The 23,788-nt window shown below is 49.5% G+C and overlaps 1 protein-coding gene across 8 annotated transcripts in view; it reads right to left on the bottom strand.

Annotated features, from left to right (window-relative positions):
• The window catches only part of MAPKBP1 (mitogen-activated protein kinase binding protein 1), a 51,556-nt gene that overhangs the window by 5,920 nt on the left and 21,848 nt on the right, over positions 1-23,788 (bottom strand). For 5 of the 8 annotated variants that reach the window (XM_035708745.2, XM_035708750.2, XM_025473112.3 and 2 more), the window contains exons 3-24: positions 21,625-21,716; positions 11,396-11,458; positions 11,105-11,162; positions 10,199-10,369; positions 9,239-9,376; positions 8,817-8,999; positions 8,565-8,582; positions 8,078-8,238; positions 6,791-6,980; positions 6,080-6,226; positions 5,688-5,863; positions 4,830-4,921; positions 4,430-4,555; positions 3,997-4,067; positions 3,732-3,853; positions 3,377-3,452; positions 3,154-3,265; positions 2,910-2,973; positions 2,521-2,655; positions 2,168-2,304; positions 1,901-1,956; positions 312-548 (exon numbers count right to left, since the gene is read on the bottom strand). In XM_035708745.2, the coding sequence (XP_035564638.1) occupies positions 312-548; positions 1,901-1,956; positions 2,168-2,304; positions 2,521-2,655; positions 2,910-2,973; positions 3,154-3,265; positions 3,377-3,452; positions 3,732-3,853; positions 3,997-4,067; positions 4,430-4,555; positions 4,830-4,921; positions 5,688-5,863; positions 6,080-6,226; positions 6,791-6,980; positions 8,078-8,238; positions 8,565-8,582; positions 8,817-8,999; positions 9,239-9,376; positions 10,199-10,369; positions 11,105-11,162; positions 11,396-11,458; positions 21,625-21,716 (2,625 nt within the window). The remainder of the gene's footprint in view (positions 1-311; positions 549-1,900; positions 1,957-2,167; positions 2,305-2,520; positions 2,656-2,909; positions 2,974-3,153; positions 3,266-3,376; positions 3,453-3,731; positions 3,854-3,996; positions 4,068-4,429; positions 4,556-4,829; positions 4,922-5,687; positions 5,864-6,079; positions 6,227-6,790; positions 6,981-8,077; positions 8,239-8,564; positions 8,583-8,816; positions 9,000-9,238; positions 9,377-10,198; positions 10,370-11,104; positions 11,163-11,395; positions 11,459-21,624; positions 21,717-23,788) is intronic. The other 3 variants (XM_035708747.2, XM_025473114.3, XM_035708749.2) reach the window with 2 other exon arrangements.

Raw genomic sequence — 23,788 nt, 5'->3', positions numbered from 1 at the left:
AGCTGAGGAGAATTCTAGCTAATGTTCTTGAGTTTCTCGTATAACTATAATCTGTCATACACCAGGCTGCCAACCTCTAGCCACCACTTAATATGATGAGCCCTGCAAGAAACCTGGCCCAGGACAAAGGGTACCACCCCAATCACCAGACCATACAACTTAGCCATTATGAACCTTTGCAATCCAGGTTACCCATGTGCCACAGGAGCAGAGCAAGCAGAGCTGGTCCAGTGCTCAGGCCCCAGATGTTGGTATAAGGCTGGCTAAGGCTGCTTGGAGATCTCTAGGCTGCTAGGAGAAAGCCGGCTTACCTGGCTAGTATGTGAGGTTTCAGGGGCCTGCTGACCATGCTTCCCAGGACAAGATGGGGTCATGGCCAGCAAGTCTTGGCTAGTGCCTCGAGGGCTTGGGGCCATTGTCTCTAGCTGCCGCAGGTCCAGCATGGAGCGGACACTCAGCTCCACACCTGGCTGAGCCCAGCGGCCCCTTCTTCTGGGTCCTTGGTTGGCTGCAGGCACTGGGGCCAGGAACTCCACCGTCTCCTGTGCCTGATGTGAGGCAGGGGTGGGGGAGTGGTCACAACCACCATACAGTAGTATCAGCAAACACTAATAGATCACTGTGTGCCATGCACCTTATGTACACGTATTCACTCATTTAATCCCCACAACCCTATGAAGTAGGTTTTATTATCCTCATTTTTATAGCTGGGAAAACTAAAGCACAGTTGGCTTAGGTAATTTATCTAGTCCCACGGACAGTGAGTGGCCTGCTTGGTTGAGGTTACAACTCAAGTGGTCTGCTCCAGAGTTCATGCTCTTAGCTTCACTCTACGCCCTTAGACCTTCCAGTCTCAGCCTTCACCTGGTGTCACAGACATCTCATAGCTGGTAATCTCTAAAACGTCCCTTATTCTGAGGACAGTCCCAGGTCTAGTCACAGCATCAAGGACAAACCAGTAGTCCAACCTTGAGTCCCTGGCTTGGTCAGAAGGCACTAGAGGCCCCACAACACCACCAATCCACGGAACTGCTACTGACAAGGAAGGTGTTGCCATGTGAAGTCTTGACAAGGCACAAGTGAGGGCTGGACTGCTGTGGGACTTGCACAGACAGCCCTTATCCTCCTTCTGGCTGCTCTGAAGTAGCAGCCCAGTTACTGGTCCTCTCATGGCCCTTTCCTTCTAAATAACTGCTCTGGAAGTTCTGACCTCACCCCCAACCTAGAGTCTTTAGAACTACAGTTTCTCAAGATTTCCACTCTTTGAAACTTTGATGTTCTTGAACTTCAGGTTTTTAAAAATATTTTATGTATGTGTGTATATATTTACTTACTTGAGAGAGTGTGCACACGTGCATGCATGGGCACAAGGGGGCAGGGCAAAGGAAGAGGGAGAGGGACAAGCAAACTCTCCTCTGATCCAGTGTGGAGCCCTAAGCAGGGCCCAACAAGGGGCCCAAAATGGGGGCCCTTGGGGCTTGATCCCATGACACTGAGATCATCACAAGCTGAAACCAAGAGTCAGACGCTTAACTGAATGAGCCACCCAGGCGCTCCCCTTGATCTATAGCTCTGTTTGGCTCAGGCCCCCCTTGTCTACTCCTTATCTCAACCTGTTCTTCATTCACATTTACTCCCAGGCCCCCCAGGCAGCTGAAAAGATGGAGCACTTCTTCTAGTGGTGACTAGCCTTTGCAGGCCACCCCACCTGGCCCACAAGAAGGAGACTCCCGAGGCTTCATCATCCCTAATCTGGGACCAGCCAAGCTGCTCAAACTCTCCCACAAGGCCCTTCCTTGGACACGAGGGGTACAACATGCCGGCAAGCCCAGAGAGACCTGCTTTTACCCTCCTCCAGCCCTGTGACCTTGGAAGGGCATTTTTAACAATGGTGACTCACCCGACTCATCTCCCAGTGGGACAAGCTTCGGGGCAGGGCTGGGCTGGGCACTGAGGCTAGACAGAGACAGGCAAAGCAGTCAGAGAGAGTGTCTCCTGCCCACACACCCAGAGCCCTGGCACTGCACCAGCTCATACCCCTGGGTGGCCACAGTGATGCTCTGGTTTCCTCGGTTAGCCCTGCTCTCCACCCCTGGCCCCAGAAAGGGCATATGTAGCTACTGTGCCAACTGGTGCCTATCTGGCCCTACTCCAGACATCCACATACCTGGCTCTTTTTTGGTACCCTTGGCAAGGATGGGCAGAGCTGGAAGTTCTTCTTCTTCGGTGCCCTCATCTTCTCCCTCCTTGTCACTGTCTGATGACAAAGCTGGTCCAGGAGATAGCATCGATGGCGCCTCATGCCTGAGTCCAAGACAAGGAAGGCCATGGAGAGAAGAAACTCAATGCAGGAAGAGGAACAACCTTCATGGGTCTTCAGGTAAGAAACAGGTGTTGGGCGATCCAGGAGTCAGGAGGTACAGGTGAATGGCAAGTCCAGAGCGAGAAGGGGAAGCACTGAGGCAGCAAGCAGTCTAGATGGCCACCCACCACTAGCCCATATTCATACTCTGTTCTCACCTGTTGGGTCCTGCAGCTCTTTGGGGAGAAGATGGTCCCTGCTGCTTGCCTCCACGCTGACGCTGGCGCAGTTCAGCCAGACGCTGCCTCATACTGATGGTCATCTCAGAGCTCAGGCGCCACACAAATATACAGCTGGGTAGAGCCACAGAGGCAGGTGAGGGAGAGAGAGGTTAGGCCTCTGGAGTGGAACCCCACTAGTTCCCCTTCTCTATGGGTCAGCAAGAAGACCAGAGCCACCCTCCAGTGCCACATCAGGCCCAACCAAGAAATATCCCTGCTCAGCCCTATTCCCAAGAGACATCACTAATGCAAAGAGAGGGGAGGGGGAAGAGTGTGTGTGTATCTCAGGAAAAATCTGTATGTCAGGGAAGTGGGCTTCTGCTCACCTGTCTCCTGACACAGAGATGAGATGTTTGCAGTCATTACTAAACTTCATGCCAGTGACAATCTCTGTGAGGAACAAAGAATATGGCCTCTGAGCTTCCCTAAAGTCCCAGCCAAGCCCTGTCCCAACAGTGGAAGTGGATGGTTGGTTGGAAGGGAGGGGCAGACAGCTCTGCTAGCTCCCAAGAAAGTAAAAGAAGAAAGAGTAAAGTTCCAGCAGTAGAGTACTGGGGCAACGACACTCACCTGAGTGGCCAAACATGGTGGCCACACACTCGCCTGAAGAGAAGTCGAAAATGGAAAGGTTCTTGTCAGAACAGCTGGTGGCAATGTAGATCCCCGAGGGGTCTGTCTGCACCTAGGGATGGGACACACAGCTGGCAGAGGACAGGGCAGCACCAGTCCCTTTCCACCTAGTATATCTGTCATGCCTTTCTCTGGCCCAGGGCAATTCCTCCTGGGCCCTTACCTTAATCAGAGTGCCATCCTCACCCTGTGACCCTTTAAACAGCTTCTTTTGCTTCCCACTGCTGATGTTAAAGATCCTGTAAAGAAGCATACTCTTGCTCACATGAGGAGGCCATGATCAAGCACTGCTGGGTGGCAGAGACCCCTGCATTCAGTCCCAGCCCTGTTTTCTCTGGGAGCCACTCCCCAACACCAAAGGGGCTACACCACCTCTCAGGTACGGCAAAGTGCCCTGTAGGTTCAAGGGGGCACAAAGACCTGGACAAAAAAGATAGAAGTGGGGAGAGAGCTACCTAGAGCTGACCCCCTCAGGCATGAAGGAATGCAATCAGATGGTTGGAGAAGAGGATGCCCACCGAATATTTCGGTCCTGGCAGCCAATGGCTGTGTACTTCCAGCTGGGCTCCACATCCATATCATAGAGAGTCGTCTTCCGTACCACATGGTGTGTCCGTGTAAACTGTACTCCATCTCCAGACTGCAAGGGTAGAGCGTGTGGGCCCAACAGGCCCAGAGAGCCCTGCTTTCACCCCCCTTCAACTCTTACAACCTCAGCTGGGGAAAAGGTAGAAACCCCCACCTCCCAACCCCTCCCCATTTAGGGAAGCCCCATACCCTCACCTTCTGTGCAGTGCGGAAGTAAATGCTCTTGTCTGCTCCACAGCTGATCATGCGGACTTGCCCATCGCTGGCTATGGAAGAGGGGGTCCTAGCTCTTCCCACTGCTTTCACCAAAAGGGGGCCAGCCCTTCCTCTATTACCCCACTGCTGAGCTTTCTACATGACCCAGACAACTAATTAAATCAGGATGCTTCTCTCCAAACCTAAGCTAGCCATTCTCTATCCTCAGGCAAGCTGTCTGCCTGAGGGTTCCCTAGACAAAGAGTCTACATTCCACTCGCCTTCCTGGCCCCAGGCCTCCTAGCTGCTGTCCAACACCCCCCTGTGACCTGCACACCCTCCTCATGGAGGCAGGAGGCTGGGGGCAGTTGGGGTGGGGATGGAGGATGTTAGTAGTAGGTGGCAAGATGTATCTCAATTGCCCTGCCCCCACCTGCAAACTTGACAGCAGTGATGGAGGATGAGTGCTCATCCAACGTCTGCTGCAGGCTATACTCACGGCCAGCATCTAACACATGGATGAGCCTGTCCCGGCTCGCTGATGCCAGCAGCTTCAGACCTGGGGATGAAAGAACTCCATCAGCCTGTGAGTGCCCAGAGCAGGCCTCCATCTGGGCCCAGCAAAAGGCCCACAGGAACTGAGCCCCACAACTCTAAGCCAAGTGAACCATGGAGCAGGAAGGGAAGCTGTCCTCCTCTAAACCCATGAAGACACCCAGTGCTTTAAACAATGTTTAGTCCTACATTCAAGAGCCAGGACAGATGCAAGTGGCACTAGCAGGACTAGAGGAGCCCTGTGCCACTCTGGGCTAGATACCAGGCATCCTTCTTACCTGTGTCTGGCTTAGAGTACTCCAAGCACAGAATTTCTGAGTCATGGGCCTCTACCTTTAGCATCTCACTCAAGGACTGCAGCTCATGCACCCTGCAAAGGTGAGTAGAGGGAAGAGGTCATTGCCAGATTACAGCAGGAAAGACTCACCCTCCATCCTCTGCTCTATCTTCTCCCTCAAACCTGTTTTTAAAATTACATTTTTATTTATTTTTGAACTGTTAGGCATACAGAAGAGTGGCATTGAGTACAGAGATTTTCCATGTTAACAGTTCAAATATCAGAACCAGGAAGTTTCCGTTGGTACAGTGCTATTAATTAAAATTTTATTTTAATTTCACGTTTTTCCACAATCTTTTTTCCTGAATTCAGGATCCTATCAAGAGTCCAAACTGTACTTAGTTATAATTTCTCCTTAGTCTCCTATAGTCGGTGACAGTTCAATCTTTCCTTATCTTTCATGACCTTGATGCTTTTGAGGAGTATTGCTCACTCTCCAATACTCTTTGGAAGAGTACTGATGACTCTGTCCTGAGTCTGCCTGGTGTTTCCCCATGATTAGACTGAGTTTATGCATTTGGGACAAGAAAACCACAGAAATCATATTATGTCCTTCTTAGTGAGTCATATTATGTACAGGCTTTGTGATCCTGATATGAGGATGCTAAGCTTAATCACATGGTTAGGATGGTTTCTGCTGGGTTTCTTCATCATAAAGTTATTATATTTCCCTTGTATATAGACATCTTGTTCCCCAATCATTTTGAGCCAATGTTTCTAAAGCTCTGTCCTTCAGGACCTCATCCCCTCCAGCCTGCACTGTGGGAGGCAGTCAGGACCACTTCAGGCTTGGCATTACCTAAGCGTGCCTACACGGTCCCCAGAAGCTAGATGCTGTCCGTTGGGGCTGATACACACAGAGCGGATGCCCACACGGGGATCCATCAGGGACGTGTCGGCTTTGTCTCCTCCAGGCAGCTCAGTGTCCAGCAGGGCCTGAGTGTTCCCATCCACATAGATGATCTTAATGAGGTCCTAGTGGAGCAGGCCAGGAAGGGAGGTGGATAAGGCAAGCCTGACCTAGTACAGCTGCAAGGGGGAAGAATGCTGGACAAGATAAACCCCTGGCCCGAGGAGCCCGGCCAAATCCAAGCTGGGCAGATCAAAATCTGGGTACCCAGTTCCTGAGAAGGAGGTATGAAGGCTGAGGGGATATGAGGCCTAAGTATGGAGTTTGTGCCCAAGGCTCACATTGCTGAGGATGTTTCGGTGCAGGGTGGAGCCGTGCACTCCGGAGCTCTCCGTGTTCCACAGGCGGATGGTATTGTCTGAGGAACAGGTGATAAAGGAACTAGGGGGCAGGCAGGCCTGGTTACTGTCCTTCACTTCGGGGTAAACCTGAGGGCCAGAGGGAACAAAGTCAGCTCTCCAGTTAGGGGGCAGTCCTTTACCTGCCTGAAGACATGGAAGAGAGTGAGGTTAAAGAGAGAACACTGGCTGGCACTTAGCCCAGTGTTTGTCACATGGTAAACAAGCCATTATATCAGATACTCTCTATAATCACTACAGGCAAACCACTTAGCCAAGCATCCTTCCATGTCTCCACTAATATCATTTCAATTAATTCTTAGGACAACTAGATAAATCAGATACATCAATTTATAGTTCAGGAAATTGAGACTGAAGTCAGTAACTTGTCCAAGATCAGCCAGCTTATGATGAAGCAAAGCTAAGGAGAGACAGGCATACAATGGAAGAAGCCTGAGATACATAAGCACTAAAATTCAAGCTCAATCCGTGGGACCCATCTGAAGATTTGTGGATACACAAGAATGTTGCTGGAGAAACAAGGAGGCAGCAGGAATATAACTTTATGCTCAGGGATCCCCAATTCCCACCTCACATAGTACCCCAGCAAACCTAGTCAGTCCCAGGCCAAGCCAGCCCAGCCCACATACATACCTCCACACTCCAGACGCAAGAGGAATGATAGAGAGCCGAGTACACCTTGCCCACTTTTTTGGGGTCCCTCACATCCCAAACATAAATGCTGTGGTCGTTGTATACACAAGACAGCCACTGATTGGTAGGATCAAAGGTCAAGGCAATGGTATCTGGATACCTGGCGTTGGCCACCCCAGAGAAGAGGCGACTGTGGGGAAGAGAGGACAGGGCAAATAATGAGTAAAGAGCTGATGAAATGAAGGATTGGGGGTGCCTGGGTGGCTCAGTTGGTTAAGTGTCCACCTTTGGCTTGGGTCATGATCCTAGGGTCCTGGCATCAAGCCCTGCATCGGCTCCCTGCTCAGCGGGAAGCCTGCTTCTCCCTCTCTCTCTCCCCTCCCTCCTGCTTGTGCGCACTCTCTCAAATAAATAAATAAAATCTTAAAAAGAAAAGAAAAGAAAAGAGAAAAAAGAAAAAAAAGAAAAGAAAAGAAAAGAAAAGAAAAGAAAAGAAAAGAAAAGAAAAGAAAAGAAAAAAGAAAAGAAAAGAAAAGAATGAAACAAGCCAAACCACAAAGGAAGGAGAGTGAGCATGGCAAGCCCTCTCCAGACCTGCAGGGGGTAGTAACTGCTTGAGAAAGAAAAAAGCAGCCTCTGACAGCTGTCAGTAGGGAGCTAATCTGACACTGGCTGTTGGACCATCGTGTTCTCATGAGAAACACAAACAATGCCAAGAACACCAAAATCAGACGAGGTAACTCTGCGGCCATGACAGTCGAACAAAAGCAAGACACCCCCCCCCCCCATAATCGTGTCTGAGAGTGAAGATAAATGCACATCACTGTACAACAAACCACTAACATGACCAAACATTTCCATTCCCTTCTATCGTGATTGACTGCTGCTTCTTTACCAATTACAGCTCTAGCCCCATACCTTCCCTTCTACCTCGTAGATAAAGATTATTAAGATATCCAATTGTGGAACTGCCTCGACTTCCTGACAGCACCTAACCAGAGCAAAACTTCAATCCCTGGAACCATTCCTAAAATCACCGAATTCAAGTCCAGATCATACAATAAGCCCTAACACCCACTTACTGAGAAACTCCCTGGTTCCCCACAGTGTGAGGTCTCCTCAGTGGCAAACAGTATCCATTAACCAAATTTGTAGGTCTACAGAGGTGTTCCTCTGGCAATCACTGGGGCACTGATACACTCTTCACTTTGTTTCCTGAAGCACAACCAGGGAAGGCTGGGCCCAGAGTGAGGATCTGAGTGGAGGCAGCAGACCCACATAGCTCACCTGGCCTCAGTGACGCTGGCAATGTCTGTCCCCAGGGCATGGGGCCGGGGCAGTGTGCTGAGGAAGTGCAGGTTAGAGGGATTGAAGAGGCGCACAGTGCCATCAGCACAGCCACAGAAGATGTAGTCTTGGCTCACAGAGATGCAGTGCGCCACAGTGGTCTGCAGGCAGAGGGGCTCAAGTCAGCAAGGGTCACCTGCCCAATCCCTCCATAACAGTCGCCTGCCAAGAGGACAGACCAGCCGAGGCAGGAGCAAGGAGAAAGCTGCCCAGCTGCTCTGGCCTGAGCCCCTCAGCTGTTATCTAGAGATGCCCCTCCCTCCAGCAGCAGGTGGCCAGAGGGCCCATAGCCACGTGCAGTTGGGGGATGGAGGCCAGGGACCCTTCTAAGGCACAAGAGGTTTTGACAAAGAAGACAAAGTAGAAAGAGCCCAGCAAAGAGAAAGAAACAGCATGAGAAAGACAGGAGGATCTAAGCACCACTTACTGTGAAGCTGTCTGTATTCTGAGCAGAAGAGGGAAGCAGGGAAAAGAAAGGTGGAAAGAGAAAGCAGAGAGGAGGGAGTTATATAGATCTCCATGGAACTAGGCCAAGTTCTGGCTCCCCCAAACTCCTCTCTCCTGCAGTCTCCTGCATGCATGAGGCATGAGTCCCCTGCTACAGAGCCAGAAGCATCAGATCTCCCCTGAGCTGACACATGGGCAGCCAGCCCCTACCCATGGGGCCAGAGGTGCTTACTCTCAGCTCCACCCACTTATCCAAAAGCCTCCTGTCGCTGAACTCGCACAGCAGCCCCGAGGATGTGATGCAGAAGGTGCTGTCGGCCTTCTTCCCTCGGCCACATGCCACGTCAGTGAACAGGTTGTTCCGAAGCTCTCCCAGCAGCCCCGAACGGCCTAGCAGAGGCACGGTGGCATTCACCTGTGGAGATGCACCACTGCTGCCGCCCATCCACCCCGGAGCCTGCCCCAGCAAGCTAGGCCCTGGGGAGAGGGAGGAGGAACAGCGAGCACCCCCCCTCTCTTTGAGACCACTCCTCAGCCCACACAGCACCTGGCTCACCCAGAACTTCTATACAGCTGCTGAGAGGGGCCCAAGTGATACAGGGTCTGGCCAAGCAGGCTCTGGCCCTGTGGCTCCATCCAGCTTCAGCAGCTCACCTTTGAGGTCTTACTGTCATCAAGGTACCAGAATTTGATATGCCGGTTGCCTGCAGTGACGAAGTAGCTGCAATCTTCAGAGAAGGACACTGCTGTCACCCGACTGGACACCTTATTGGAGGCCACCACAATGTTTTTCTGGAGGGAAAGCCAAAGGAAGAATCAAAATTGTGCCCCTTGGGGCTAAGAAGAAAGAGGCTGAGAGGGTGGAGAAGGGGCTAGATAGGATCTGCACTTTAAAAAAATGGTTCTTGGGCAGCCCAGGGTGGCTCAGCGGTTTAGGGCCGCCTTTAGCCCAGGGTATGATTCTGGAGACCCGGGATCGAGTCCCACATCAGGCTCCCTGCATGGAGCCTGCTTCTCCCTCTGCCTGTGTCTCTGCCTCTCTCTCCGTGTGTGTCTCTCATGAATAAATAAAATCTTTTTTTAAAATGTAAATAAATAAATAAATAAATAAATAAATGGTCCTTTCGGGCAGCCCCGGTAGCTCAGTGGTTTAGCGCCACCTTCAGTCCAGGGTGTAGTCCTGGAGACATGGGATGAGACCTGGGATTGAGTCCCGAATCGGGCTCCCTGCATGGAGCCTGCTTCTCCCTCTGCCTGTGTCTCTGCCCCTCTCTCTCTGTGTCTCTCATAAATAAATAAATAAAATCTTAAAAAAATAAAATAAAATAAAATAACCTTTCCAAGATTTTTTGGTCAGAAAAAGAAGGGAGAGAGACTTTCTTTCTAGAAGAGTTGAAGAGATGATTCCTTTCCCCTGGAGATCCTCAAAGACATAAAGCTAGCCAGCTCCCTTCTACCAACACACTTGGCTACACAGTTGCTTTTTTCTGCTTCAGGCTATTTTCTGGAATGAGATCAACAGAGTGAAGGGGTTCAAATCAGCAATTTCCTGGCTCCCCAACTGGCCCATGAACCCCCATGAAGCTGTCAGGCCAGCCCACCCAGTCCACTCACCTTCCAGGCCCAGACATTGACGATCATGTCGTGCTGGTAGCCCACAGAGACAATGTACTTGGCGCTAGGGGAGAAGGCCACACAAGCCACACCATACTTATGCTCCTGCAGCTCTGCCACCTGGCTATGCTCAGCCACATCCCAAACACGCACGGCAGGCATGTGCCCACTCTGCAGGGAAGCAAGAACTAGAAGTGAGGGCAGATGCATATAACCTCCCCAGGCCTTTCAGAGTGAGGGCCCTTATCTCCCCAACTACTACACACAATCTCTCTTGGCCAAGAGTCAAGAACAGAGTGCTATACAGAGCAAAGGTTTAAAAAAAAACAAAAAACATGATAAATATCTCAGGACAACAATGATTATCTGGGGGAAAATAGCCCCAGATTTTGTTCAATATCTCTGTTTCAGGGTGTGCACCTCTGTATTTGTTCAAAACTCCTTGAGTGATTCTGATAACCACTACCACTCAGGCCTATTTCTCTGCCTCTGCCTCCCCGCAAAGCCTGAGAAGGTAGAGGTAGTCCTCATATGCCCAGCAGGGGGCCTCTGGGGATAAGGAACATTTTAAGGCAGTGGTTTCCAAAGCCTGCTTTCCAAACCAGCAGAGTCAGCATGCGGGAACTTGTAAGAAATGCAAATTTTGTGGTTCCATTGCAGACCTACGAATCAGAAACTCTGGGGGTGGGCCTGGCAATGTGCACTTCACCAAGCAATCCAGATGATTCTGGTGCTCAGTAAAGCTTAAGAACCACTGTTTTCAGGTAGAGGAAAAACTAGAATTTAGTATCTGTCCAGGAAGCCAAAGCGGCAGCACTCCTAACTAGGCCAAGGACCATATAGCTCTCTGCTGAGGCCAGGACACCCACCCTTCTCAGAGGACTGCAGCCTCCTTTCTTCACTCACCTCTCCAGTGACCAAGTACTTGCCATCAGGGGAAAAGGCGAGGGCAGTGATGGTCTTCCTACAAGACATGAGGCAGGCTCAGAAGGGCATTGACAGCCTGGCCTAAGCCTGGCTCCCACAGAATCCCCTCAAAAGGCAAGATCAGCAAACATCAATGTACATGTGCCATTTTGTTATCAGTCCTGGGGCCCAAGCAGGCCCCAGTCCGCAGAGCTACAAAGACCCCAGAGAGTGCCATTCTCACAGCTCCCAGGGAAGGGAGGTACTTCCTGAGGGCCCAGACCCATTTACCTGGAACTGTTGAGGATGTGGTGCTGTTTGTGTTTCCGGGGATTGAACAGCACGACCACACACCTGGGAAGATGAGTGAGACAACAGACTTAGCACCAAACCATAGCTCCCCGGGAGCACGCAGGGTACCTGGGAATTCCGGTCACTCAGCACAGGGAGCTGCATAGAGCAAGTTCAAAGGAGCTCTGCTTGCTACCAAGGGCAACTGACTGCTTTCTAGCAACCTATTCTTGCTTCTCTTCCCCACCCACCAGGGCCTATCTCTGCAGCCCCATTAGGATGGAGGCTCCCTGGAAGCCTATCCCACTAGGTCCCTAAGCACCAGCACCATCTCTGGTCATACCCACAAATGGCAGCAAGGACTCCAGCTGCCCCATAGACCTTACACAGAGCTCAGGAAGGGGTGCAAGAGAGAAGAGTACATGTGATTTGAGCAAAGCAGGTCACAGGCATACAGCCAGTTCACAGGCTTGGAGCCACATGTATGACAAGTGTTTGTGCTCCAAGGAGGGGTTAGGCCTCTCAGGTGTGCACCCACATGTGTACCTGGCAGGAGTAGACCCCACACCCTCTATGTGTCAGATGATGAAGAATGGGTTGGAAGGCATGAGGCTGGAACTGCAGGGAGGCTCAGTAAGACTAGGAGAAAGGGCAGAGAGAGCCCAAGAGGGCCTGAGGAGGCCTGTTCAGTGCCTTGGAACTCCTGAGCCCCGCCCTGAGAATCCCATAAGGGCCCTCTAGACTACCAGAAGACAATCAGAGACTTCACCTGCCTGCCTGCCTGCCTGCCTGCTGTGCAGAGAAGGGTGGAAGTACCCTCTCCAACCAGGCAGCAAGAGTGGACAGTATCAGGTTCAGACTGACTTTCCAGAGGCAGTTCAAGGTGGTAGGAGCCTCCAGAGGAGGCCAGGTGGTAGGAGCCATGGCCGGAAGTCCAAAGCTGTAGCCAGGCAGTGTTCTCCCTTAGGCTCCGTGGCTGTTAGCAGGCCTGGGCCCATCGCCCCTCCTGCCTCACTGCTTCATTTACTAATGAAGTAGCTGACAAGAGCAAGCGTGGGGCCTGCTATGCCAGGTCAGGGGATGAGGACAGAATGAGCAGAGGGCAACATCCCCCAGACCAGTCTTATTTAATTGGAAACCCACTGCCTGCTAGAAGCTTGAAGCAAAGGCAAGTACAGCTGCTGGTGAGTGCTTAGCGTATTAGGCTCCATAAACCATTTCAATATGCACAGTCCACAGGTAATCTCTGGGGACGCAGGGATCTCGGAGGTACACTAGGTAGGTATGCCCAGAACTGCCAGGCTGAGCAACAAACAGCTTTGGAATTCTTGAGTCACATCTCCTCTAACCCCTCCCCAAATCCGTCCTGTTTCCTTTCTTCTCTCTCCATCTGCTCATCTTTCCTTGTTCTCCTTTCTCTCCTTACACCAACTTCTAGTCTCCTGCTTCCCTTAAACATACAACAAAAGTCAGATGGCCTTGGAAACCCATCACTGGGTTTCCCAGTGCCCCATCACTGTCCCTCCCCCTTCCCGAACACACACACACCCCCATGCACACTTGCCCAGCTTCTGTTAGGGGCAGTCCAGGATACAAGGAGCCTAATTCCTCCAAACAGACAGACTCATAGAACCTTAGAGCTGGAAGGAAGGACGGAAGGAATTAAATGCACTGTGCTAGATGACTAAATTTCACCTAGTCCAACCCTCCAGAATTTTGAGATGAGGAAGTCTAGGCTCAGAAAGTTCCTAGAAAGAGCAGAGCCAGGACTCCCAGACCTCCTCCTGACTTCCAATGCACTTCATATCAAACACACAGGCATGTCTGATCTGATTGCATCATTCCTGGAAGATGAGCCCTAGGGGGCTTCTAAAACCAAACTCCTTCAAGTACTCATGAAGGCCCTGGGTGGTATGACCCCTGCCCACCCTACAGCTTCACCCTGAACCATGCTCCAACCAGTCTTTCGCTCTCTTTAACCTGCCATGCCCCTTTACAGGAACTGTTTCCCTTATCTAGAACATTCTTCTCTCCCTTTTCCAACTAGTTAATCTTTAGTCCTCCTTCAGATCTCAGGTCAAATGGCCTCAGTATATTATAGCTCTCATAACAAGCACAGCATATCAATCTTTTGCAACCTTTATCACAGCTGTAATTTTACATTTATTTTTGATGACCCTCCCGCCAGAACATGCCTTTCCCAAGAATGGGAACTGGGTCTGGTTCTCCTGACTGCTTTGCCTCTTGTGCCAGCAGAGGCTGGCCCACTGCAGTTGCTCAAGAACCATTTGAATGGGAAAATGCCTCCCTTGGTCCACTAGCTTGGTCCTGTGGGGCATCAGTAGGCCCAGATCTCCCTACTCCATGCCCCACTTGTCTTCTTTGGAAAGAGGGACTGCAGACCTCTGGATCCTCAGAGGCACTGTTGGGGTAGTTAGGGACACTGTACGCTTCAGAGGCAGAGACCAGGGTTTGAAGCCCTTGTTCTCCTATGTACAGCTCGGTGACCCTGGATATGGCACAAGCATGTTGACTTATATCTATAATAAAGGAGATACTCAGATCTAGCTCTAGGACTTCTGCGATGAATAAATGATTTTTTCTGATACATAGTAGGAGCCAAACAAGTGGCAAATCTTAATATTACTACTACTTAAGCATGGAAAGGAGGCTGCAAGGGGGGCCCCTGGCAATGGGGAACGAGGTACTAAGGGACTGTCAGGTTTTTCCTTTGGAAGAATGGAGGTAAGTCCTGTTAGGACCTCAATAATGGTAAAAACTTCAAAGGAGGCTTTATTTTTTGTTCTGGGAAGGCAGCCAGGAAAGGAGAGCTAGATTAAGTTTAGGAAAAGAAAATATCTGCATTTTCATTCTCTCAAGGTAGCAAGGAAGAGATGGGAGGAGTGCTGAGAGAGAAACTAAGTGTCTAGGACAGCAGTAGAGAAGCACAGAAGGAAAATGGAAGTGCCATCTCCTAGCTAAGCTAAAAAGCACCACATAAGAGTTCCAGTGAACTCTAGGGCACCTGGGTGGCTCAGTTGGATAAGTGTCTGCCTTCGGGCTCAGATCATGACCCCAGGGTTCTGGGATCAAGCAGGCTCCTGGCTCAGTGAGGAGTTGTTGCTCTCCCCCTCTCCTGTTGCTCTTCCTCCCCCCTGATCATTTTCTCCCTCCCTCTCTGTCTCTCTCCCTCTGTCAAGTAAATAAATAAAATCTTTCTTAAAAAAGTTTCAGTGAATTCTAAACATGAAGGCTTCCAGTTCCTTTAGTAACCAATCCTCTGCTCTCGCTCAAGGGGCTTGGTAATAAGAGTTACCATTTATCAAGCACTTTCTAGGTAGCAGACACTCTGCCAAGCAGCCTGGATGTCTGTTTTTAGCTAATCCTTACAATAACCTTGTGACTCTTAGTACAATTATCCCCACTTTACAGATGGAGAACCGAAATCAGAGCAGTAAGGTAGCTGGCTCAAGGGCACTTAGCTAAAGCCAAAGGGAATAAGGATTCCAGAAGCAGTGCTCTAGGGAATGCGGAGTAGAGTGAGTTGAGGGAAGAAGAGAAAAGCAAAGTTGGAGATGAGAGACGTGAAACACACTGACCTAACATGCAGGGTGCCGGGCCAGGAACCTGTGAGAAGAGGGAAAGATTGGGGCACTTGGAGGGTAAAAAGGATTTGGGCTACAGGATTTGGAAATCAGAACAGGGCAGATGAAAGCGATGGCTGTTATAATCCCAAGGTCATAGATTTTGATATTTAGATTTTAATACTTTATTCAGTGTATGAAAAATCACACACACGCATGCACACACCAGCCTTCCACCACCATGAAGTTTTTGGGCCAACTGATGTTTTCTAGCTTTTTTGTTATCTGTGCCGACCTACTGAGGAGGCCCGTTTCTACAGGCTCATCTCTCTAGCAGTGATCTCTAGTCTGAGTGGTTACAAGTTACCTAACTTCCTGAACAGCTACACACAAACCATGGCACGGGGCTTCAGCTGAGAGCTGATCTGACTCAACCCGACCTGACACAAATTCCAACCAGCCAAATTCCAAATCCAGAAAAATTGGTGATAGGCTCTATAATACACTTTTGAGTTTTCCTTTAAGCCCATCATCCCGAACCAGCATTGTGACTTTCCAAGGGTAGTGCATCAGACTGCTTATACACTTTCTAAGTCACTGCACACAAATTCTGAGTCTTGCTGGACTACAACATCTTGTTTCAACCTCCTGGTACGTTCAGCTCCATGGTGGGAGGAGGAAGGAGAGCAGTGAGTGTGTGTAAAAATACGGTGTAGAGAGGGAGATGACTGGCTGTGAGGCAACCCTTCCCTTCTCTGACTCCCTCCCTCATACACCTCCTCCAGAATAGCCTGGAAAATTCTCAGGTACCGCATGGAGGAGTCACACAAAGGAGAGAAATGTGCAAAGGAGGGAAACACACAGACATAGATCTCTAAGCTGAAATTTTTACTTTTAATTATTCAAATATGGAAACCTCCCAACACAGAGAAAGAGGAGGAAAGAGCTGTGTCACAGCTCCACTTGTAGGGACAATAATGCAGATGCCCAAGTGAGGACAGAACTTGGCAAAGACATCCAAGGTTCCCACTGTGCCCCGCTGGCTGAGTTCTCCCAAGAGAAGAGACCTCAACGACCCTGATAGAGGAGCCACCTCAGTCTTCTCCGACCTTGAGCAAGCTCCCCAGTCTACTGGGGAGAGGAGGGTGGGGTGCAGTTGCATCAGTCTTTGGCCCTCCGCCTCAGTGCCCCCACCCCAGTCTACCCCCCCTCCCCGGGGGGCTCTTGCCCTCACCCAGCACTGCAGGCAGTCATTTGTACGTGTGCCCTGTAGCACTGCTGGCCCAAATCCATGACAAGGGCTAGGCTGGCCCAACTGGCTGAGTCCTATAATTCAGAACCCCAGGGTGCAGGTGCAGAGAGACAAGGAGGCCTCAGTCCCCCAGGACCTCAGCCTGGGAGTCACGTGGTGGAGCCCCAGTACCAGGTGCTGGGCCCATTGCCCAGGAGCTCCTCTGAACCGGGAAGGGCCAAGCCCTCAACACACCCCTTCCATGGACAGGTCCAGGCCTGCTGCCATCACCAAGAGCCCAGCATTCCCACAGGATCTGCCTCCTACCACTCTCCATCTTCCAGAAGGCAGAAACAAAAGGAGCGTGGGATGAGCAATGAACACAGCAGCACATATTGGCAGCAGGACACAAGAAGTTCAAGTGGAGACCCTGTGCTTGGAAGTTCTTCTTTAATACCAGGTAAAATCAGAAGGTGACTCAGACAGGGACAAGAGGTCCTTCAAACCTTGCTCAAATGTCACTCTCTAGCACGATTTAACATTACAACCCCATAGCCTAGTGCCATTCCCTAGTTCCTCTTGCTGTTTATTGCTTGTATCTTTTCCAAGCACACATCAACTTGCAATATTCTATAAAATTTACTTTTGGGGAGAGAGGAGATCTATCTTTATCACTAGATTGCCAGCTTTGGGCAGGTGGTATTTTTATCGGTTTTGTTTACATCCCCAGGGCCTTCAAGATAGGCACTCAATAAATATTTGTGAATGGATGAATAAATCATTAAGTCACTAGCCACCAGATCTCAAAGTCAAGGAACCTCCTGATCAGTAGAACTGAGAACAAGGGCCCCAGGATAGGTGCATGGTCCTCCCCTACCTTGGGCTTTTAGGACTCACTGACACTTGAGGACAGTATGATGATGAAAAGAACAAGAAAATGGGCCAGCCAGACCTAACTGCTAGCATACTGTGTCATCTTGGGGGCATATTCCTTAACTTCTCTGAATCTCAGCTTCCTCATCTATAAAACAGGAAGAATAATGTCTACCTCACAAAATTGGCTGTGGGGACCGAAGAAGACAATGTGCAGAGTAACCAGCATGGTGCTCCAAGCTTCTTCTTGACAGGTACTCTGCTACACCACTAACAAGGAAAACGCAATCCAGGGGCTCAGCATATACAACAGGAGCCCCAACTATGGCATCCCATACATGACCTGCTGGACACCACTGACTCATTAGAATCCTCGCCCAGATGTGGAATTATAAACTGTCCCTCTGGACTAACTCCCAAAAAGGAAATCTTATAGCTTTAATTATTCTAAGAGAGAATAAGTCTAAGATGTTTCCGAGGGCAGCCTCGGTTGTGGTCCTCTTTAAATGCCTGCAATCTAGGACCTTCCAAATAAGTAATCCTCTTAGGCAGGTCATGGGACCCACTGACATTTCTGTTTCTGGGATGTTTTACAAGTCCCTCTTCAAAAACATAAGAAAAGGCAGAGAGTAACATGGCTTCCAGTGGAGAGCGTCTAGTACTTCTCTCTGCTGAGAGGGCTCTAAACATATTCCCTTCGAGAATAAGAGATCAATCTCTGTGGGCTGCAAGACTTATAAGCCAGGTCAAAATGCAGTGCCTGGGCCCCCATCCTCTCACTTATTCTCTAGCCACCACCACCACCGGTTAGCCCCTCAGACGAATGAACCGATTTTTCGTCTCTTTGGCACCCTTACATTTGAGGCTTCCTCCACCTGGGTAACTTTGGAGTCAGATCCTCATCAGTTTGTTCCTCTTGGCCATTCAGATATCAGCTGAATGCTACCTCCCTCTAAGTCTTAACTACCCAATCCTAAAGTAGGCCTCTCGGGCTCCACCCCCACCATGCATCCCACAAGTTACTCATTTACTCTCCTTTCCATCACTTGGTTTTACTTTCTTCAGAACATTTACCATCTCTGATATTATCTTGCTCATTTATGGACTTACATGCTTATTGTCTGCTTGCCCTTCTTGAACCTAAATCCCACAAAAATGGTCACCCTTCCTGTCCTGTTCACTGTTACATATGATATGCTTGAACAGTGCATGTTTTCAACAAATTACTGTTGAACAAATGAAGGCATTGATGACCAAATCATCTGAGGAAGAACTCAGGGGCCTCAGTTTCAGGTGTGAGACCTGCAGAATAACCAGAAGACAGGCACTGAGGGGACCGATGCTTGCAAGTACCCCTGCACATGACTCACATCCACCAGAGCACAAAGTCCAAGCATCTTCTCTCTAGTCCACCTGCTGTCTCCACAGACCCACACGCTCCCTGGCAAACCCACCACACAGGGCTTGCCACAGACAGTAAGAAGGCAGTTCTGTGCTCCTTTAGCTCAGATGGCACCAGAACACAGTTCAGGTTGAGATACTGTGATTTCACACCTGGTCCAGTGCTTTGGAGCTGGGGGCCTCAGCATAACTTCTAATATGCGCTGAGTAAATGGAGGGCCTTCTTGGGAAATCTTGGTTTCCCCTCCTCCTCCCTAATTCCCTAATTAAAGCAACCAAGAGGTCTCCTCTGGGCTGCTGGCTAGGGGTCAACACCTTTCCAGGACACCTCCCACTCAAACAGCTGCTCTGCCCAGAGCATTCACCCAGGCCAGGCCCTACACTTTGGCACTCGGGATCAAGAGAAACCCATTCTCAGGACGGACTAGCTCCACTGTTGCAATGGGGGCTGTGCTGGGTTCTACAGCACCTGAACTCCTTACCAAGCCAACTACGGAAGGGGCCCAAGTCAACTACAGATGTTCAACTAAATTGAGTTCTTCGAAGAGGCTACCTGGGGACCACCTAGCCTCCTGGAGCAGGGAGCTCAAAGTGTGACAGGTGAGGGGCAGGCTTTCTGTGGAGAGAACAGCAATGGGGGAACTCTGGAGAAGAGATGCAGGAGCCACTAAAACCGAGGGGTCTCTGCTCAGACTTCACCCACCTCGGCCTGACACACATCTCCCTCTACCCCACCCTCTCAGAGCTGTTTCATTTCCTTTCAGAAAACTTTGTTTTGGTTTGATATTTGCCTCTAGGCCTCCGGGAGACTTTTCTGAGCTTTGTTTTTCTTCTTGTTTCTAGGATACCTGAGCCGCTCCTAAAGCAACAAGCACAGTAGGAACTAGAGAGTGGGGGGTGGGGTTAGGATCACCAGATAGGAAAAGAAGAGGAGGGAGGGAAAGAGCCTGCTTGGCTCACACAGACTTCAGTGGTCCCCAGACACCCCAGAGGCACAATGGGGACCTCTAGCACAGAGCAAAGTGAAAACACTCAGAAAGGAGCCATTTGCAAAGAGGGAACTTGAAGTTCTAGGAAATCAAAAGGTCAGGGAGTAGATCATGTCACTGCCCAGGGCTCACCCAAGCCAGGCACACTGAAGGAACCTACTAGATGACACAGAAGAGAAGCTTCCATATACCATCTGGAAGGCTAATGACTCCCAGGCACATGTGCCAGGCTGGGACCTGCCCACAAACAGAAACACATATCCTTAAAGCACCAAGCCTGGGGTCAGGGGCATGAAGCGAAGATGCAAGGAGCACAGCTCCACAATCCCTAGGGCAGGCACACTAGGCTCAACACATACCAAGCAGCAGCCCAAGTCTTTCCTGCCCATCTCACATCCAGTCCTAGCCCCAACTCCAACAAGAAGGAACCTGGCTTTCCCAGGCAGAGGCAGGCACGAATGGAATTCCCCTGAGGCGGGCTGCACAGGGTGTCCAGCAACAGAGGTCATTCATCAACTCGCTTCTGGAGTGGGAGAAGGAGGCCAACTCGGCCTCCAGAGTAAAGCCCGTATAGCTCTCATAACACCCCACCACAACATTCAATGCCAAAGGGGCGTTCAGGAAAGGCACTGACCCCAGAATCCAGGGGCAGAAGTTTACCTGGTATAGATTAAGATGCCCATAAATTGGGCTCTTCTCATTCACATGGCAGGTAGATAGCTACACAAAAAGGAGCTTTTCAAAATAAGCAGAAAGTCAGGTTTTCCCCCATCCCACACCATTTTAAGATTAAGGAGCTTTGTAGTCAGACTACTTGGGTTAAAATCCCAATATAGACACTTACTAGCTGTGTGACCTTGAGCAAACTGCTTAACCTCTTTATCGTAGTTTCCTTCTCTAAATGGGATAGTAATAGTACCTGCCTCACAGGGTTGCTCTGGGTATTAAATAAAATCATTCCTTGCAAAGTACTTAACAATGTGCCTGACACAGAATAAGTTCTTGATAAAGGCAGATTTTTGATGGGATGATAAAACTAAGAAAATCATATACTGGTACAAAAACTACAAGAGCTGCTGTGGAAATCACACTGGGAAACTTGGCATTCCCAAGCTGACAGTGGGGGAAGGAAGGTAGAGCAATGCGGACTTCCCATTTTTGTGCTCTCATGCCCAGCAGCAAAGTTGACAGAGAGAACCAGAAGCAGCAAGAGCACCAATCCTCCCAAAGAAACACTTCTGCAGAAACCTAAAGAAACTACAGCTGGGGGTTTCTCATCTGCAGAACAGAGGAGTGAAAAGGCAGCAAGGGACAAATGAACACCAGTTCCAGAACCCTACTTTTCTTCCATGGCACGGACATGTTTCCAAGTGATGAGACTAGGCAAATGTTCAGAGTGGTATTTTTTATAAAATAGCCAGAAAGTAGAAACAACCCACATGTCCATCAAGTGATGACTAGATGAAATGTAGGACATCCACATAATGGAGTATTATTCAGCCATAAAAAGAAGTGAAGTACTGATACCTGCTATGACATGTATGAACATCAAGAACATTATGCTAAGTGAAAAAAGCCAGTCACAGAAGATCAAATATTCTACCTATATGGAATGCCCAAAACAGGTAAATCTATAGAGACAGAAAGTGGATTAGTGATTGCTTGGGGCTGAGACTCTTGAGGGGAAATGGGGAGTGACTGCTAATAGGTATGGGGTTCTTTTTTCAGGGTGATGAAGATGCTCTAAAATTGATTGTGGTGATGGTTGCACAACTCTATGGATATGCTAAAAAAAAAAAAACCCACCAAACTGTACATTTTAAATGGGCAAATTGGTACATGAGTCATATTTCAATAAAGCTGTTTTTAAAAGTGACTAGGAGGTAGACATTAAAGATGGTGTTGGGAAGTATGTGTAATACAAAGTGTGAATCTGTACGTATGGGTGGCTGGCCTCAAAACAGGGCAGGATGGCAACAAGGACAACATTCAACAAAAACCCTTGACCTGACCCTGTATCTCCTTTACAAAAATGTTTACCAAAACATTAACCTGAAGATATCAGAAGAAACCAAAAAACCCCTGCCCATCCCAGTTGGTTTTGCATTGTTATAAACTCCCATGCAATAAGCCTTCTTCCAACGTACTCACCCGGCAGGGTAGGCAACTAAACCCGATCGAGGGTCACAGGCAAGTCCTCTGCCTCCAGACACTGTTATTCCAAGCACCTTCTCCAAGGTTACCTGTTAGAGCAAGACAGAGAAGTGACATATGGACAGAGTGGGCAGGCCTGGGAAGAAGTGCTAAAGGTAGCCACGACCATCCAGCAAATGCTGACTACTTTCTTCAGGAAAATGGGGCTATTGACTTCTCCAGAACCTCCAGAACCTGGCTACAGGCCCCTTGATCACACAGGGAAAAGCCATTGTCCGCCGCAGGCTTTTAACAGGGTTCAATCTGTGGGGACCCTGGGAAAGAAAATGAAGAGTAAAAGCTCAGCTCATGGCCACAGAGAAACAAGTACTCTCCCACAGTCCAGGAAGGCTCAGTATACAAGATAAAGCCTTGGGTCCCCAGACTGGCTTCTTGGGTCTCTGAGAGTCAGGGGAAGTCACTGATCTTCGTGCCTCGGCAGGCATGAAAGAAAGGCTACTCTGATCTACCAAGAGTCAGAGGAATGTTAGGTATTAATTAGGTGACTCATAATATCTCTGATCTTTGCATCCCATCACGTTCTTTCCCTCCATCAGAGAACTCTACCCACCCCAACCATCTGTCAGTTCATGCAGACCATGAGCCTAGGAGACAGAAACATGGCTTAATGTTGTATTTAGCATAGCACAGATGCTCACAGTACCCTAATTATGATCATTAAGCCCCACTCCCACAGAGATGAAAGGGAAACTTGTGTAAAGTGCTCAGAGATTCTGAGAGGACATGTCCACATGCAACATTCACCATCACTCTCCCCATCAATATTGTTACCCCACACTGGATGCAGCCCCAGGGCACACACTGAACTAACCTCAAATTAGTTCACTGGCCTTTCTGCTAGATGATCCCATGGGAGATTCAAACTGCCCTGGAACCTCTCCTCACTCCACTTCACTTCTGATACAGAACATCTTGCTTGCCACCCCAGGTCCAGTACCCTCAAGTACTGTCTGAACTCTGTACTGGCCCTCCTCAGAGATGTTCCTGGTCTCTCCGTTGGCTCAGAGAGAAATACATCTGAATGCAGAAAGGTCATATAAATAGGCTAGACTGTACTCTGCTTAGAGTCTCAGAGGCCCAGGGTGCCTGGGTGGCTCAATTGGTTAAGCATCTGTTTTCAGCTCAGGTCATAATCCTGGGGTCCTGGGATGGAACCTCCATCAGGCTCCCTCCTGGGCAGGGGAGCATGCTTCTCCCTCTCTCTCTCCCCACTGCTTGCACTCTCTCTCACTCGCTCTCTCTTTCAAATATATAAATAAAATCTTACCAAAAAAAAAAAAAAAAAAAGAGAGAGAGAGAAAGAGAGAGAGAGAGAGTCTCAGAGGCCCTAGGAGGGTGGTGTGAACCAGAAATACTTCAGAAGTATTCATGTCTGTGGCAGGGTGGTCTACTCCTAGTTCAGTTTCTAGAGAGGGGAAACCCAGAATCAATTAGGGTGATTAGGATCTCTCCTACTCTCTCCTATATCTCTTACTGCCCCAGCTGGAAAATTCAAAGTCCTTCTAGAGGGCTGGTTTAAATTCTTATCTCCAAGAACCATTTTAGCTTGAATTAGGTTGGAAAGAAATGCCTCATGGTGGCCAAAGACCAAGATAAATCCCCTAGGACATGACAGTTAAAACCTATTCCCCAGGAAGGCTCCCAAGAGTCTTCTGTGCTTCTTGGGGATGTACAGCAGCAATTCCAACATGTGTCCTCTCGCTGACAGACGCAGTTTAGTCCCATGGCCAACCCACAGCCACCTGGCAAGCACCAGACATGCCAGTTACCCTGGAGACTACCTGAGGCACTAAACCTAGTGTGGGATAAACTAACTTTAGCCTACTCTCTGTGTTCTTGGTAGTTTGCCCTAACTAATGCCTCCTTCTTCACTTTTTCTTAGCCACATGATGCCTTGGCACCCAGTCACCTTTCTGAAAGGCCCGAGCACCAGGCACACTGACTGGAGAGCACAAAATACCCCCGGGGAAGTCCGGGGGATACTCAGTTCAGTGCACTGCTCCCCATCTTGGCACTGTGCCTCCAGCTCTCCCAGAGGGAGGGGCACTTGGGAACATTCATGATGCACTAACTGCCTACTGCATATGAGAGACAGAAAGAG

The sequence above is a fragment of the Canis lupus genome, chromosome 30 (assembly GCF_003254725.2).
Source record: "Canis lupus dingo isolate Sandy chromosome 30, ASM325472v2, whole genome shotgun sequence".
In the NCBI taxonomy this organism is placed as follows: Eukaryota; Metazoa; Chordata; class Mammalia; order Carnivora; family Canidae; genus Canis; species Canis lupus.
The sequence above is the reverse complement of the archived record's forward strand: the minus strand, read 5'-3'. Positions and strand labels throughout refer to the sequence as shown.